This window comes from Moschus berezovskii, chromosome 5 (genome assembly GCF_049115385.1).
Source record: "Moschus berezovskii isolate FMDL1 chromosome 5, NW_MosBer_1.0, whole genome shotgun sequence".
Taxonomy (NCBI): domain Eukaryota; kingdom Metazoa; phylum Chordata; class Mammalia; order Artiodactyla; family Moschidae; genus Moschus; species Moschus berezovskii.
In genome coordinates, this window is record NC_142464.1 from 101,998,879 (window position 1) to 102,017,059 (window position 18,181).

General features: G+C 39.3%; 1 protein-coding gene across 2 annotated transcripts in view; it reads left to right on the top strand.

Annotated features, from left to right (window-relative positions):
• The window catches only part of MRPL1 (mitochondrial ribosomal protein L1), a 73,531-nt gene that overhangs the window by 35,390 nt on the left and 19,960 nt on the right, over positions 1-18,181 (top strand). For both annotated transcript variants that reach the window (XM_055434344.2, XM_088836414.1), the window contains one exon: positions 7,882-7,988. In XM_055434344.2, coding sequence (XP_055290319.1) covers positions 7,882-7,988 — 107 coding nt within the window. The remainder of the gene's footprint in view (positions 1-7,881; positions 7,989-18,181) is intronic.

Below are 18,181 nucleotides of genomic sequence, written 5' to 3' on the forward strand. Positions count from 1 at the left end.
TAATAATTTAAAAACTATTTATGTGTGAAAGATTCCAGTGACGATTATGTATGATTATTACTGCTATAGATGAATTAGTGATATATTACAACTGGTTCTGTTGGTCTTCTTTATTTCTCTTACTCCAGCCATAGTTGCTTCCTTGCCGTTCCTCATACACACCAAGTTTTCTCCCTTCTCAGGTCTTTGGATTCGTTGTCCCATCTGTCTGTAATGCTTTTTACTAATTTGTCTGGCTCACATTCTTATTCAAGTATCACCTAGATGGAGAGACCTTCTGTGACAATCCTATTTAAATATTAATCTCCACTTCCCATTACCACTAGATTTCTCATTATTGTGTTTTTACCTTCTTTCTTTTAAGGCTTATCAATCTTGGCATCTTACATTTTTAATCTGTGGGTGTGTGTTCAATTTCTTCCATTAGCATAAGGGCATTTTTGGTTTTGTCCACTAGCATAGTCCCGTGACCTAGAATAGCACCTGGTATTCAACATAGTAGGTACTCAACAAACATATCATATGTGTCAAGCTTTGAATGTGATGGCTATGAACAAGAGGAAGTCCTGACTGGTACAGAGTGAATAGTTTCGTTTTCTGCACTAGACAAGCTGACTTACTGAGCATTTATTTTTAATTTAACTAACTCAGATTTCTCTAGTTAAAGAAATAAACCAAAACAAAGCATATACCTCAAAACCTTTATTTGTTTCCACTGTCCTTTAAAGCAGTGATCTTACTTCTTTCTGTTGTCTCATACCAAGTTTCTCAGGCAGGTCTCTTTAGTGGTTGGCTGTCTCCATTTCCTTTCCAATTGTTATTCTTCCTTACATACTTTTCTCTCATAACTCAGCTCAAATGTTGCTCTCACTACTAATGTCTGTTCTTTCTTTTGTCACATTTAAAGGTCTGTTTTTAATTTTCTCTTTTTCATGAAACTTATTTTTACACTGTACAATCTTAACACTTTTTTTTCCCTAACTACTCCTCCTTTGTCTTCCCTGCCTTCTTACATTCTACTTTCTTTATCCCTGTCATATTCCCTGGTGAAGAAGAGAGAAGGTTAGTGTGAAATACCTGTATGTTAGTATCGATTATGTTCATTATGAAAATTAAATAGAATTAGGAGAAGGCAATGGCACCCCACTCCAGTACTCTTGCCTGGAAAACCCCATGGACAGAGGAGCCTTGTAGGCTGCGGTCCATGGGGTCGCGGAGAGTCGGACACGACTGAGAGACTTCACTTTCACATTCCACTTTCATGCATTGGAGAAGGAAATGGCAACCCACTCCAGTGTTCTTGCCTGGAAAATCCCAGGGACGGGGGAGCCTGGTGGGCTTCCGTCTGTGGGGTCACACAGAGTCGGACACGACTGAAGCGACTTAGCAGCAGCAGCAGCAGGAGAAGAGAAAGGAAAAGAAAGAGGAGAAAAGTAGACAAATGTAAAAGCACAGAGAAAAAAGAAAATAGAGAAAGAGGAGGCTAACTACATAATCTCAAAGACCTAAGAATAGTGGGAAAGATTTAACCTTGGGCTATATTGAAAAGCAGAATTAAAGAGTGGCTAGCATAGACCTCTTTCTGTCTTGGCTTTATCTCTCACTGTGACTTTGAACAAATTTTTGAACATTTTTGTGCCTTTGTTTTTCATCTCCAGAATGGGTTTCATGATAACGTCCCCGTGGTGTTTTTATTATAATGTGCAAGAGCTTAGCACAGGCTAAGTACGTGATGCATATGACCCTCTGTTACTGTTGCCTCCCTACAATTCCTAAAGTGGCTATGCATGTTCCATAATTACTTTTTTCTTTTTTAAAAATATTTGTTCCTAATTATTTTAGAACTCATTCTTTTTCATGGCTTCATATATCATTTCTACCTTTATAACTCATTTATTGGATCAGCAGATATTTATTGGGTGTCTACTGCGTGCCAGGCAGTACACTTAGTGCTGAAGATTAAAAGATGAACAGATAGTTCCCATCTTTAAGGAGGTGAAAATTGACAGGTGAGAGATGGTAACAAACTGCTGCTCTAAGATGCAGGAAGTGTACTAGTGGAAAGTGTGCAAAGTGCTTAGAGGAATGAGGAACACCTTGAAGAATCAGATTATGTGAAGAAGGTAGCAGTGAAGTTGAGAGTTTAACCTTATATAGGCATTTTCTTTCCTGGCATTCATGGGGAGAACATTCCCTGTTCTAATGCACAAAAGTGTGAGTCAGCCGGTTGTGTTCAGAAAATTATAACTAACTTTCTATCGGTAGTTACGTAACGTGCTATCAGATCGGGCAGTGGGGTTAGCAGTGATGAGCAGTGGGCCAGATCATGGAGGACTTTGTGTGCCATACTATGGAGATGAGATTTTATCCTCTGTGAAGGTAGGTGCCGTTGAAATCTGTTGCTCAGAGGAATGAAATATGATTTGCTTGTTAGAATGACTCTATATGGGAGCTTTGTAAGCGATGTGAGGATAATGAAACGTTAAGAACAGAGACCAGTGAGGTAGCCAATGCAGCGGCTGGGGGAGGAGTAAAGGCGGACTCTGAGCAGTGACAGTGAGACGGAGAAGAGGAGGGCTGTCGTGGGGTGCTGAGGAGGTGAAATTAACAGGGGTTACTGGTTAGGCGTGGAAGGTCAGGGAGAGAGAGGAGCCTTGACTGAGGCCCTGATTTCCTCCTTGAGCAGGCCAGTGAGTGTGAATTTAAAGGTAGATACAGAGATGCAGCGGGTTTGGACGTGACAGTAACATCGTGATGAAATGAGAGAGGAAGGATGGAGGTGGGCACAAAGCTGTTGTTTCCTGGGAGCGAGTGTTAAGGTGAAGTAGGCTGTGATAAATGAGTGTGCACATTGTAGTCTCTAGAACGACTGAAAACATACACAAAAGGAGATACAGCTTAAAACTAAATAAAGGAGTAAAAATGATCTACTAAAGTTTTTTGTTGAAAACAAAAGAAAGCAGCATAGAACAGAGAAACAAATGAGTTGAGACAAATAGAAGATGTGTATCAAAGACCTAAATCCAGCCACATCATTAGTCAGGTTAATTGGAAATTGAATAAACACTTCAACCAAGAGGCAGAAATTCTAAGACGAGGAAAAAACAATCCAATTATATTCTGTCTACAGGAGACACAGTTCATATTCATAGACACAAAGAGGCTGAAAGGAAAATGAAGAGTAAAAATAAACCATGAAAACATTAACCATCAGAGAACTGAGTTGGCTATTTTAGTACCAGACAAAATGAACTTTTAAGACAGGGAGTTTACTAGAGAAAAAGATGGATGTTCTGTAACAATAAGAGGACATGCTCAGCTACAGAGAGAGCCACAAAATACATGAAGCACAAACTGACAGAACTGAAAAGAGAAATAAGCTAAACAAGTACAGTTGGAGATTTTAATATTCTTCTCTTAACTGATAGAACTGATATATCTTAACTGATAGAATATATATATAGAAAATCAGGAAGTACATAAAAGATTTGAACAATACTGTCAACCAACTTGACCTTATTGCTAGGTGTATAATACCTCACTTAAAAAGTGTTTGTTGTACACTTTTCAAGAGTACGTGGAACATTCAGGTTAGACCTGAATGTTTTAACACAAGTTTTAATAAATTTAAAAGGCTTGCAATCGTACAGAGTGTGATTTCTGGTCATAACAGTTAAGTCAGAAATCAGAAACTGAAAGAAATTCGAGGAATCTCTTTGCTAGGCTTCCCTGTTCTTCTCTATCTCCCAGAGTTTGCCCATACTCAGGTGCAGTGAGTCGAGGATGCCATCCAACCAGCTCATTCTCCAACCAATAATGTTGGTTATTAGGGAAATGCAAATTCACATCAACATGTTTTGGTTAAAAAAGGAGACAGAGGAAAAAATTATGTGAGTTCAAAGGAAGAAGGTTTTATTTGTGATTGTTTTAGGATGAAACTGGTTTAAAAAACTAAAATATATTAATACATCATTATCCCTGGTCTGTCACTTTTTTCCAGTTTCTTATTTCTACATATTCAGTAGTCCATCAACACCTTCACTTTCCGTTCGTTCCGTTCCGTTCCGTCGCTCAGTCGTGTCCGACTCTATGCGACCCCGTGGACTGTAGCCTACCAGGCTTCTCCGTCCATGGGATTCTCCGTCCATGGGATTCTCCAGGCAAGAATACTGGAGTGGGTTACCATTTCCTTATCCAGGGGATCTTCCCGACCCAGGGATCGAACCCGGGTCTCCCGCATTGGAGGCAGACGCTTTAACCTCTGAGCCAAAAATACGGAACTCTTCCTTCTTAAGCCCTGTCTTTCCCACTTCATTATCATTACAACAGCACTGTGATATCAGACTCAAAATTATGAAGTCATTAATTTGTTCATTCTTTCAGCAAACATTTTTCATGTTGTACTCCGTATTAATTACCTACCTGCCTTTGGGTGGAGATACTAAGTAGGTGGTTGGAGAGCCTGAGAGAACTTGTGCCAGAAACGTAAATTTGGCAGTTCAGTTCAGTTCAGTTCAGTCGCTCAGTCGTGTCTCTCCGCGACCCCATGAATCACAGCACGCCAGGCCTCCCTGTCCCTCACCAACTCCCGGAGTACACTCAAACTCATGTCCACAGAGTCGGTGATGCCATCCGGCCATCTCATTCTCTGTCGTCCCCTTCTCCTCCCGCCCCCAACCTTTCCCAGCATCAGAGTCTTTTCCAGTGAGTCAACTCGCCGCATGAGGTGGCCAAAGTATTGCAGTTACCAGTGGGTAAATGTTTAAAGCAGTATGTTTTAAATGTTTAAAGAGATCACTTAAAGAGTGTCTATGGTTAGAAAAAGAGAGGTCATATGACTGAACCCCTCGGGTAGTCCACCTTTTAGAAATTGGCCAAGTAAGGGTAGCTCAGCCAACAGGAATGGCATGAATAGCCAGTGAGGATAGAGTTTCATGGAACAAGCCATGATACAGTAGGAAGAGGAAAGACATATTCTGTGAACTACTGTTGACGGGGCAAGTCAGAGGAACACAGGATTATTCTCAGTGGAGTATTAGGGATATGACTTGATGGAGGTAGGTCTGAGAGAAAATGGAAGGAAAGGAAGCCAAGACAGAAAGGATGGGCAACTTTTTTGGAAAACTTAGCGTTCTTTAGAAAGTATTAGATGGTTATTGAAAGGCAGTATTTTGTTTTAAGATGGAACATTTTATAGCAAGTTTGTCAGCTGCTGCTGCTGATCTGGGAAATCAGGGGAAGCTGACAGTGTAGAGAGAGGGAGGGGTGGTGTCACTGTATCGGTGAGGAGGTATGGGATGAAGAGCGTTGGCCTTCATAAGAATGCAGACAGTTCATACATATGACAGGAAGGAAAGCAGAGTTGTAGGTATAGATTCCGGTCAGTCAGCAGGTAATTTTTTTTTTTTAACGTATAACTCCTCTTTTTTGGATTTCATTCTTACCTAGGTCACCACAGAGCATAGAGTAGAGTTACCTGTGTATGCTAAACAGTAGGTTCTCATCAGTTGTCTATTTTATACATAGTAGTGTATGGCAAGCCACTCCAGTACTCTTGCCTAGAAAATCCCATGGATGGAGGAGCCTGGTAGGCTGCAGTCCATGGGATCGCTATGAGTCGGACATGACTGAGCAACTTCACTTTCACTTTTCACTTTCACACATTGGAGAAGGAAATGGCAACCCACTCCAGTGTTCTTGCCTGGAGAATCCCAGGGACAGTGGAACCTAGTGGGCTGCCGTCTGTGGGGTCGCACAGAGTCGGAAACGACTGAAGCGACTTAGCAGCAGCAGCAGCAGCAGTGTATATATATATGGAGAAGGCAATGGCACCCCACCCCAGTGTTCTTGCCTGGGAAATCCCATGGGCGGAGGAGCCTGGTGGGCTGCAGTCCATGGGGTCGCTAAGAGTCAGACACAACTGAGCGACTTCACTTTCACTTTTTGCTTTCATGCATTGGAGAAGGAAATGGCAACCCACTCCAGAGTTCTTGCCTGGAGAATCCCAGGGACAGGGGAGCCTGGTGGGCTTCCGTCTGTGGGATCACACAGAGTCAGACACGACTGAAGCGACTTAGCAGCAACAGTGTGTATATATATATCTATTCATTGTGTGTGTGTGTGTGTATATATATATATGTCAATCTCAATCTCCCAGTTCATCCCACCCCATCCCCCTTCCCTCCTTGGTGTCCATACATTTGTTCTTTATGTCCGTGTCTCTATTTCTGCTTTGCAAATAAGTTCATCTGTACTGATTTTCTAGATTCCACATATGTGCATTAATATATATAAACTGGATAAGCAGCAAGGTCCTAGTATATAGTGTGATAAACCATAATGGAAAAGAATGTGAAAAATAATGTGTGTATATATATGTAACTGAATCACTTGGCTATATAGCAGTAATTAACACAGTGCTATAATTCAACTGTAACTGCAATAAAAAATGAATTTTAAAAAGTTTAAGGTAAAGCTAAAAATATATATATATTTTTTTATATGTTAAATTTGAATTAAAATGTTGATGATTAAAGGTTGCTGCTGCTGCTGCTGAGTCACTTCAGTCATGTCCGACTCTGCGTGACCCCATAGACGGAAGCCCACCAGGCTCCCCCGTCCCTGGGATTCTCCAGGCAAGAACACTGGAGTGGGTTGCCATTTCCTTCTCCAATGTGTGAAAGTGAAAAGTGAAAGCGAAGTCGCTCAGTCGTGTCCGACCCTTAGCGACCCCATGGACTGCAGCCTACCAGGCTCCTCCATCCATGGGATTTTCTAGGCAAGAGTACTGGAGTGGCTTGCCATTGCCTTCTCCAGATTAAAGGTTAGGAGGGTATAATGTATGTTTGGAGTCTCCTGCATGACCCTTCGAAAATTCTGGGTTTTTACCTTGATTCCTTTTTTCTCTTTTGTTTATTCAACTGCATCTTTTTCTCTACCCTAATGGAGGACAAAGTGGCATTAGAATCCAGTAAAGTTTCAATTTTTATCTCTTTCTTCATGCCAAGTTCTGTAACCATTGGTGTAGTAATGAGCTGCCTCCAGATTGTATCACTCACTGAGATATTTCTACTGCTAGCTCTTGATGCTTTTCTAGTTCCTTCCTTATGGTCAGGCAGGTCAGATGAATTTCATGTAAAGGTAAGTAAAATGTTCTTCAAAGATTTCAGTACTCCCCTGTTTCAGCTTTTATCATGTGTTATTCTATAGGTTTTAATTTGTCATCAGTGTTTCTAAAGTTTGATAAGCATCATCATTGTATACACTTATTTATTGTTTATTGCTGTGGAACAATAATATCACAGATTTAGTGCCTTAAAACAATGCACATTTACTATCTCAGCTTCTGTGTATCAGGAATATGTGTACAGCTAAGCTACGTTTTCTGCTTCAGTGTCTCAAAGCTCCAGTCAGGGTATCAACTGGAGCCATGGTTTTGTCTGAGGTTTGACCGAGGAAGGTTCGCTTCCAGATTCATGTGGCATTTTGGCAGAATCCAGTTCCTTTCAGGTTTCTGGACTGAGGGTCTCAGTTTCTTGGCTCATGGCTCCTCCATATGCCCCCTGACAACATTGTATCTTGCTTCTTCAAAGCCAGTAGGGAGAGAGACTCCTTCAAGATAAGCGTTGCATTTTTATGTCATGTAATCAGTTATGCATAATCATCGTATCTCTTGCTTAGAAGCATGTTGCAGGTCTCATCCACACTCAGTGGGAGGGTATCACACAAGGGCATGAACACCAGGATATGGGCCACCCTAAAGTCTGTTTGCCACTAATCACTTCTTATATCTTAACTGGATTGGATATTTCTCTTGTTTAGTAATTTTTGCTACTTGTTTAGATATAGTGATAACTTTGGATTTCTTGTTTTTCTAACCAGAGTCCGTTGGCCGGGACATCCCCAAAATGCTTGAATTATTTAAAACTGGACTTGAAATTAAGGTAGATGAAGAAAGGGAGAACTTTCTGGAGACCAAAATAGCAACAGTAAGTTATAGTGAATATTATTCAGTAACCCTTTCCTTTTTTATGGAAGTGATTCATTAATAATTTATAACATACCAGTCCTTTGTACTTGTCCTTGTCACTAGCATTAGGAGTGGCACTAAATTCATACATACTTTTTTTGTGGGTTGAATTCCTACATTCTAATGGTGCTGTAGAAGTCCTTTTCTAGAGTTACATGCCACTCTCTGACATTTTTTGTACTTTGCTTTATTTGTCAATTCTGTGTTATTTTTGCTGTCTAATATTTTAAGCATTTTGGGGGTTGGGTCTAGATCTTATATATACCTTATAGGATATTGCATAATGCTGAGTCTGTAGTAAATATTTAATACTACCTTAAGAAAATTGAGTGATTTGATTTTAATAAATTGTTTCTGATTATCCCTACTTCTGTTTTAAAAACTGTTTGCCCACTTACAGAAGATGCTGGAAATTAATTTCCAAAGTCATTTTTGAGACATTCATATAGATAAGTCAGATTTGTAGAGGACTGTGTTTTAAAACATATAGTTTTTGCCTGTATTTTTTAATACTACAGATTTCTTACATACCGGTTAACTAAGTACCAGGCACTATTCTAAACACTTTTCATATGTTCTTTTAATACTGAACCCTTTGAGAGGTGAATTAACATCTCTTATAGGTGCAGGGATGGAAGCCCAAAGAGATTAAGTAATTTTTCTAATGTCTCACAGCTAGTATGAGGCATACTAGGTATTTGAACCTCAGGAGTCTCAAGAGTCCAGGCTCTTTAGCCTTATACCATCTTGCCTCATAACTGGAATTACTTGAAGAGCTGTTATTCCTCCTCCCATGCTACTCCTGAGAGCAATTCTACACTAAAACCAACGGCTAAAAGTCCAAGCTCATAAGCTGAGCGTATTGCAGATCATCAGAAATATATAAAGGGCCCTTCGCTAATTTTATGGAAGGAAAACTTGCTGCAGAAAGGGAGCAAAACAAGTTTATTCCAGTCAGGGACTGGGAAACCCGTTATCACCTCCATTGTCAGCAAAGCTTAGCTCTGATTCATTTGGCACTGGCTCTACTGGAATCTGATGTTGGAGTGTTCTTGTTCCTGAAAGGCCCTTGGCTGTGCATCTTCTTTCTCAGGGATGACAACATTGTAATGTGAAACACAAGCAGAAAATCAAATACAGATTTTAAGATCATATTCTGGAGCTGTAGAGACGTAGGCTTGACTACCTGTTCTGTTACTTGGACAAATTTCTTTTCTGTTTTTCAATTTTTTAAAATTGAAGTGTGGTTGATATACAATATTATTTGTCACAGGTGTCCAATATAGTGATTCACACATTTTAGAGGTTATACTCCATTTATATTTTTATAAAATATTGTCTATATTTCCCATGTTATACAATATATCCTTGTAGCTTATTTTATACATAGTAATTTATATCTCTTTAACCCCTTACTCCTATATTGCCCCTCCTAAACAAGTTTCTTAATGGTGTTGTATCTCAAACTTCCTAATCTATAAAATTTATATAGTAATATCTATTTCATAGTATGGTTTTGAAGATTAACTAAAAACTTTAGAATGGTATCTATCGGCTATTGTTACTCTTTTGGTTGGACTTTTGGGGTAAGGTGCAGGGCTGCGCTTTGCTGGAGCAGCTATGAAGAGATATCCCACGACCAAGGTAAGAGAAACCCAGATAAGATGGTAGGTATTGCGAGGAGGCATCAGAGGGCAGACACACTGAAATCATAAACACAGAAAACTAGTCGATCTGATCACATGGACCACAGCCCTGTCTAACTCATTGAAGCTAAGCCATGCCGTGTGGGGCCACCCAAGATGGGCGGGTCATGGTGGAGAGGTCTGACAGAATGTGGTCCACTGAAGAAGGGAATGGCAAACCACTTCAGTATACTTGCCTTGAGAACCCCATGAACAGTATGTAAAGGCAAAATGATAGGATACTGAATGAGGAATTCCCCAGGTCGGTAGGTGCCCAGTATGCTACTGGAGATCAGTGGAGAAATAACTCCAGGAAGAATGAAGGGATGGAGCCAAAGCAAAACCAATACCCAGCTGTGGATGTGACTGGTGATAGAAGCAAAGTCCGATGCTATAAAGAGCAATATTGCCTAGGAACCTGGAATGTTAGGTCCATGAATCAAGGCAAGTTGGAAGTGGTCAAACAGGAGATGGCAAGAGTGAACATAGACATTCTAGGAATCAGTGAATTAAAATGGACTGGAATGGGTGAATTTAACTCAGATGATCTACTACTGTGGGCAGGAAACCCTTAGAAGAAATGGAGTAGCCATCATGGTCAACAAAAGAGTCCAAAATGCAGTACTTGGATGCAGTCTTAAAAACGACAGAATGATTTCTGTTCGTTTCCAAGGCAAACCATTCAATATTACAGTAATCCAAGCCTGTGCCCCAACCAGTAACGCTGAAGAAGCTGAAGTTGAATGGTTCTATGAAGACCTACAAGACCTTTTAGAACTAACACCCCAAAAAGATATCCTTTTCATTATAGGGGACTGGAATGAAAAAGTAGGAAGTCAAGAAACACCTGGAGTAACAGGCAAATTTGGCCTTGGAGCAGGAATGAAGCAGGGCAAAGGCTAATAGAGTTTTACCAAGAGAACACACTGGTCATAGCAAACACCCTCTTCCAACAACACAAGAGAAGACTCTACACATGGACATCACCAGATGGTCAACACCGACATCAGATTGATTATATTCTTTGCAGCCAAAGATGGAGAAGCTCTATACAGTTAGCAAAAAAAGACCAGGAGCTGCCTGTGGCTCAGATCATGAACTCCTTATTGCCAAATTCAGACTGAAATTGAAGAAAGTAGGGAAAACCACTAGACCATTCAGATATGACCTAAATCAAATCCCTTATGATTATACAGTGGAAGTGAGAAATAGATTTAAGGGACTAGATCTGATAGAGTGCCTGATGAACTCTGGACGGAGGTTTGTGACATTGTACAGGAGACAGGGACCAAGACCATCCCCATGGAAAAGAAATGCAAAAAAGCAAAATGGCTGTCTGAGGAGGCCTTACAAATAGCTGTGAAAAGAAGAGAAGCGAAAAGCAAAGGAGAAAAGGAAAGATATAAGCATCTGAATGCAGAGTTCCAAAGAATAGCAAGGAGAGATAAGAAAGCCTTCCTCAGTGATCAATGCAAAGAAATAGAGGAAAACAATAGAATAGGGAAAAACAAGAGATCTCTTCAAGAAAATTAGAGATATCAAGGGAACATTTTATGCAAAGATGGGCTCGATAAAGGACAGAAATGGTATGGACCTAAAAGAAGCAGAAGATATTAAGAAGAGGTGGCAAGAATACACAGAATAACTGTACAAAAAAGATCTTCACAACCAAGATAATCATGATGGTGTGATCACTGACCCAGAGCCAGACATCTTGGAATGTGAAGTCAAGTGGGCCTTAGAAAGCATCACTATGGACAAAGCTAGTGGAGGTGATGGAATTCCAGTTGAGCTGTTGTAAATCCTGAAAGATGATGCTGTGAAAGTGCTGCACTCAGTATGCCAGCAAATGTGGAAAACTCAGCAGTGGCCACAGGACTGGAAAAGGTCAGTCTTCATCCCAGTCCCAAAGAAAGGGAATGCCAAAGAATGCTCAAACTACCGCACAATTGCACTCATCTCACATGCTAGTAAAGTCATGCTCAAAATTCTCCAAGCCAGGCTTCAGCAATATGTGAACCATGAACTTCCAGATGTTCAAGAAGGTTTTAGAAAAGGCAGAGGCACCAGAGATCAAATTGCCAACATCTGCTGGATCATGGAGAAAGCAAGAGAGTTCCAGAAAAACATCTATTTCTGCTTCATCGACTATGCCAAAGCCTTTGACTGTGTGGATCACAATAAACTGTGGAACATTCTGAAAGAGATGGGAATCCCAGACCACCTGACCTGCCTCTTGAGAAACCTGTATGCAGGTCTGGAAGCAACAGTTAGAACTGGACCTGGAACAACAGACTGGTTCCAAATAGGAAAAGGAGTATGTCAAGGTTCTATATTGTCACCTTGCTTATTTAACTTATATGCAGAGTACATCATGAGGAACGCTGGGCTGGAAGAAGCACAAGCCGGAGTCAAGATTGCCGGGAGAAATATCAATAACGTCAGATATGCAGATGACACCACCCTTATGGCAGAAATTGAAGAGGAACTCAAAAGCCTCTTGATGAAAGTGAAAGAGGAGAGTGAAATGAATGTTGAAGCTCAACATTCAGAAAAACAAAGATCATGGCATCTGGTCCCATCAGTTGATGGGAAATAGATGGGAAACAGTGGAAACAGTGTCAGACTTTATTTTCTTGGGCTCCAAAATCACTGTGGATGCTGACTGCAGCCATGAAATTAAAAGACACATACTCCTTGGAAGGAAAGTTATGACCAACCTAAATAGTATATTAACAAGCAGAGACATTACTTTGCTAACAAAGGTCTGTCTAGTCAAGGCTATGGTTTTTCCAGTAGTCATGTATGGATGTGAGAGTTGGACTGTGAAGAAAGCTGAGTGCCGAAGAATTGATGCTTTTGAACTGTGATGTTGGAGAAGACTCTTGAGAGTCCCTTGGACTGCAAGGAGATCCAACCAGTCCATTCTAAGGGAGATCGATCCTGGGTGTTCATTGGAAGGACTGATCCTAAAGCTGAAACTGCAATACTTTGGCCACCTCATGTGACGAGTTGACTCACTGGAAAAGACTCTGATGCTGGGAGGGATTGGGGGCAGGAGGAGAAGGGGACGACCGAGAATGAGATGGCTGGATGGCATCACCGACTCGATAGACATGAGTTTGAGTGAACTCCGGGAGTTGGTGATGGACAGGGAGGCCTGGCGTGCTGTGATTCATGGGGTTGCAAAGAGTCGGATGTGACTGAACTGAACTGAAAGTATCTTTATAAGACTCTTTGTTCCTAGTTTTATCTTTTCCTTAACTAATGTTTTCAATATCCTGAATAGTTAATAATTTATGTATATATCCTGACTCAGTGTATAATGTCATTCATACACTTAACAAATATCATAGTGATTGAGACATGGGCTTCAGACCAGACTTACCTGGGTTTTTAGAGATATAATGCTTTTTTTAAATGAAAAATAAATTAATCTGTTCTTAAACAGAATCTTTTTGAGTACTACTAAAATAGTATAGTAGAGTAGGATGTTTAAAGAATGGTTTCATATGTGTGGATTCAAATCTTAGTTCTGGGTTAGAACTGTTAGAACCTTATGAGCCTCAGTTTTCCCCCTTTCTCTATTTTCCCTATATATAAAATGATGTTGTTGGTATATGCTTTCTAGATTAGAAAGGAGTGGATGAGATAATGACCTAATAAATATAAAAAAAAATTCTAGGCTTCCCAGGTGGTGCTAGTGGTAAAGAATCCGCCTGCCAATATAGGAGACATATGAGATATGGGTTTGATCCCTGGGTTGGGAAGATCCCCTGGAGGAGGGCATGACAACCCACTCCAGTGTTCTTGCCTGGAGAATACCTTGGACAGAGGAGCCTGACTGGCTACAGTCTATGGGGTTGCAAAGAGACACACGACTGAGTGACTTAGCGCACACACACATGCACGCACTTCTGGCTAAGATGGAGTAACAGGGACTTTAATTACACACCTTCCCCCCAACACAAACACCTAAAGCAATCATTATTATCTTGATACCAAAACCAGGCAAAGGAAATGACAATCCAGTATCATTCATAAATGTAAATATTAAAATTATAAGCTAAAGTTTAGCAAGTAGAATCTAGCAGTGTGTAAAAGAGTAACATATCTTGATCACTTAGGGCTTATCTTAGGAATACAGGTTACACTAAACAATCCCTGTAATTTACCACATTTGTTTGTTGTTATTCAGTCGCTAAGTCATGTCTGATTCTTTGCGACCCCATGAACTGCAGCATGCCAGGGTTTCCCTGTCCTTCACTATCTCCCTGAATTTGCTCAAACTCATTGAGTCCGTGATGCCATCCAACCATCTCATCCTCTGTCGTCCCCTTCTCCTCTTGCTCTCAGTCTTTCCCAGCATCAAGGTCTTTTCCAGTGAGTCAGCTTGTTGCATCAGGTGGCCAGAGTATCGGAACTTCAGCTGCAGGATCAGTCCTTCCAATGATTATTCAGGGTTGATTTCAACTAACTAAAAATCAAGTCGTGTGATCATCTCTGTAGATACAGAGAAAACATTTGACAGAATCCAGCACTCATTCCTGATTAAAAAGTCTCAGCAAACTAGGAATGCAAATTAATGTCTTCAACCTGGTAAAGAACATCTAAGGAAAATCAACAGCTGATATCATACATAGTAATGAAAGGCTGAATGCTTTCCTCCTAAGATCAGGACCAAGATACGGATATCCACTCTCACCACTTCTTTTCATCGTTAATCTAAGGATTCTAGTGTATTCAGGCAGATAAAAGAGACATCCAATTAGAAAGGAGGAATCAAACTGTCATTTTTCACAAGATGACATGATTCAGCTACTAGAACAAGGAAGTGAGTTAAGTAAGTTTCAGAATACAAGGTTAATATATGGAAATCAGTTTGCTTCTATATAACAGCAATGAACATCTGGAAATTAAAATTTAAAACTAAGGAATGCCAAAGTAATGTTAAATAAATATGAAATACTTAGGGATAAATCTGACAAGAGATGTGAAAAATCCATACACTGGAAACTTCAAAACATAGTCAAGAGAAATTCAATAGATCTAAGTAAATGATAAGATGAACCATCTTCATGGATCAGTAAACTTAATATTGTGAAGATGTCAGTTGTCCCTAAAGTAATGTATAGACTGTACGGATCAAAATCCCATTAAAGTTTTTTGTAGAATTGACATGATTCCAAAATTCATGTGGAAATACAAAGGACCTAGATGAGTCAAAATAGCCTTGACAAAGAACAAAGTTGGAGATCTGTCTGACTTCAAGATTTATAAAGCTACAGTAATTTAGACAATGAGATATTGATGTCAAGAAACAATACAATCAGTGGGATAGAGAATCAGAAGAAAAATAAGTATAAAACACACATGGACAACTGATTTAAAATAATGTACAGAAGCATTTTTAATGGCAAAGCAATAGACTTTTCAACAAATGGCACTGGCACAATTAGATATCTATATGAGATAAAATGAACTTTGAGCCATACTTCATACCATACTTAGTTACCTCAAAATGTATCAAAGACCTAAATATAAAGTTTAAAATTATAAAACTTCTAGAAGAAAAAGTTGGGTTAGGGAATAATTTCTTAAATATAAACCAAAAGCATGATCCACAAAAACAACAAATTGGTAATTTGTACTTTTTAAAAATTAAAAACCTTTTCTCTTTAAAAAAGCTGTTAAGACAATGAAAAAAATAAATCACAGATTGTGATAAAATATTTGCAAATCATCTCTCTGATAAATCCATAATATATAAAGAACTCTTAAAACTCAGCAATTAAACAGTCTAGTTTTAAAAGTCAGAAGATTTAAAATACCTCATGAAAGTATGACAAACATTGAAATGTGCTCAACATTATTAGTCATTATGGAAATGCAAATTAAAATGACAATGAGATCCACTGCACATCTATGAGAATGTCTAAAATTTTAAAAACTGATCATGCCAACGTTGGTGAGGATATGGAGTGACTGGAATGCTCATAGTTGCTGTGGGGATGTAAATGATGAAACCCCTTTGGCAAACAGTTCTGTAGTTTAACAAGTTTAACCCACCTACTATATGATCCCATCACTTCACATTTAGATATTTGCTCAGGAGAAATGAAAGCATATGCTTATGCAAAGATTTATAAACAGATGCTTATATCAGATTTATTTGTAATAGCCAAAACCCAGAAACACATCACATGTCCATTGACAGGTGAATGTATAAACAAACTTTGTTATTCTCTACAATTGAATTTTCTTTAGTAATAAAAAGAGATATTGATAAATGCTCTGACATGAATGAATGTTTAAAATATTGTGCTGAATGAAAAGGGCATACAAAAAGTACATACTGTGTGATTCCATTTATATAAAATTCTGACAAATACAAAGTGATATGTAGTGACAGAAGGCAGACTGGAAGTTGCTTTAGGGACAGCGTGGCTGGGATGGGGTGGAAATGGGGATGACAAAGGAGCACAAGGAATTGGGGACATGATTGACATGTCTGTTATCCTGACTGGCGGTGGTTTCACGAGTGTGTGAAAGTGTTAGATGCTCAGTCGTGTCCTACTCTTTATGACCCCCATAAAGTCTCCTCTGCCCATGAACTTCTTCAGGTAAAAATACTGGAGTGGGTAGCCTTCCCTTTCTCTAGGGGATTTCCCCAACCTGGAAGTCAAACCCAGGTTTCCTGCATTGTGGGCAGATTCTTTACCATCTGAGCCACCAGATAAGTGTATATGTATGTCAAAACTTGTTAGATTGACACTTTAAGAGTGTGTAGCATATCTCTTGGAATACTGTTTAGCAATAAGAAGGAACAAACTATGGATACATACCATGATGTGGATGAACATCAAAAACATGCTTAGTGAAAAAAAGCAGATGCAGAAACCACATTTATGTGAGATGTCCAAACAAGGGGTGAAACTGTAAAGACAAAAAGATTAGTGGTTGCCTGAGATTAAGGGGTGGGCGAAAACAGGCATTAACAGTAAATGTGCTTCAGAGATCATTAGTTTGACAATTGATTTATGGTCAGAAAAAATATTGGTAGAAAAAATTATTTAAAAAGTCATTGAATTATGATTTAGAAAATGGTGAATAATATGCAAAATATGCCTCTATAAGGTTATCAAATATACCTCAATAAAGATTTAAAGGGAATAAAAAATCTGTCTGTGATTGTATCTAATACAACTATTCCATAAAAATATTTATTATTATAATTATCAGAGGTAACAGACTTTAACAGAAAATCTTTGAAAAAGATTTTCAAAGCACAGTAATATATCTTCCTTAAAAGTCTGAAATTTCCACAGGTGGTGTTACTGTATAGTTGGAAATACTAGAGGTTTATTTTTGTTGTTGTTTTGTTGTTGTTGCTTTGCATGATACGAGGATTGGCTTTAGAATGAATGTGTGGATGAAAGGGCATTGACAGCATTACGTGCCCGTTAGGGGTCTGCTTCATTTTGGATGAAAGGAGGCTATCCAGAGCAGAGTCCACAAGCTACATACGGCCCATGGACCAAATCCAATTGTGGCTGTTTTTTTAACAACAGACCCGTGACCTAAGAATGGTCTTTTATAGTTTTGTGTGTGTGTGCTAAGACGCTCAGTCATATCCGACTCTTTGCGACCCCATGCACTGCCGCACGCCATGCCTCCCTGTCCATCACCAACTCCCGGAGCTTGCTCAAACTCATGTCTATCAAGTTAGTGATGCCATCCAGCCATCTCATCCTCTGTCGTCCCCTTCTCCTCCTGCCTTCAATCTTTCCCAGCATCTAGGTCTTTTCTAATGAGTCAGCTCTTTGGATCAGGTGGCCAAAATATTGGAGCTTCAGCTTCAGCCTCAGTCCTTCTAATGAGTATTCAGGGTTGATTTTATTTCGGATTGACTGGTTTGATCTTCTTGTAGTCCAAGGGACTCTCAAGAGTCCTCTCCAATACCACAATTCAAAAGCATCAATATATATTATATGTCATGAATCAATAATTTATAAAAATTTAATTTAAGCTAAACTTTTCAAACAATCCTTGTAAGTAATATTGAAAGTAAAAATTTTGATTCCTGAGGTCTCACAAAGTGAGAGTCAGAATTAAGAGTGTTGTCCTCTATTCCTTATAGGCATGTTTAGGCAGGTGTATTTTTTGACATTACACAGAAAAACTAAACAGTGTCCAGATACTATATATGTCCAGATACTGTAGCCTAAACCTCCCAGAATAAAGACTTTGAAGTAATTTTCAAAGGGTGTCTGTTAGTATTTTATAACATACCACAAATCCATTTTATGTTAGCTGTGAGGCTGTCAGAAATATGTTTTGTTTTTTTCTCTGATAGATTGCTTGTTTAAGAATCTTGGCCTCTGGCCTACTTTTCTAGATCACTTGTAAATGTAAGCCAGTCCCATTGTTGATTGGTTTTCTTAACATGTCCTTTATGATAAGGTAA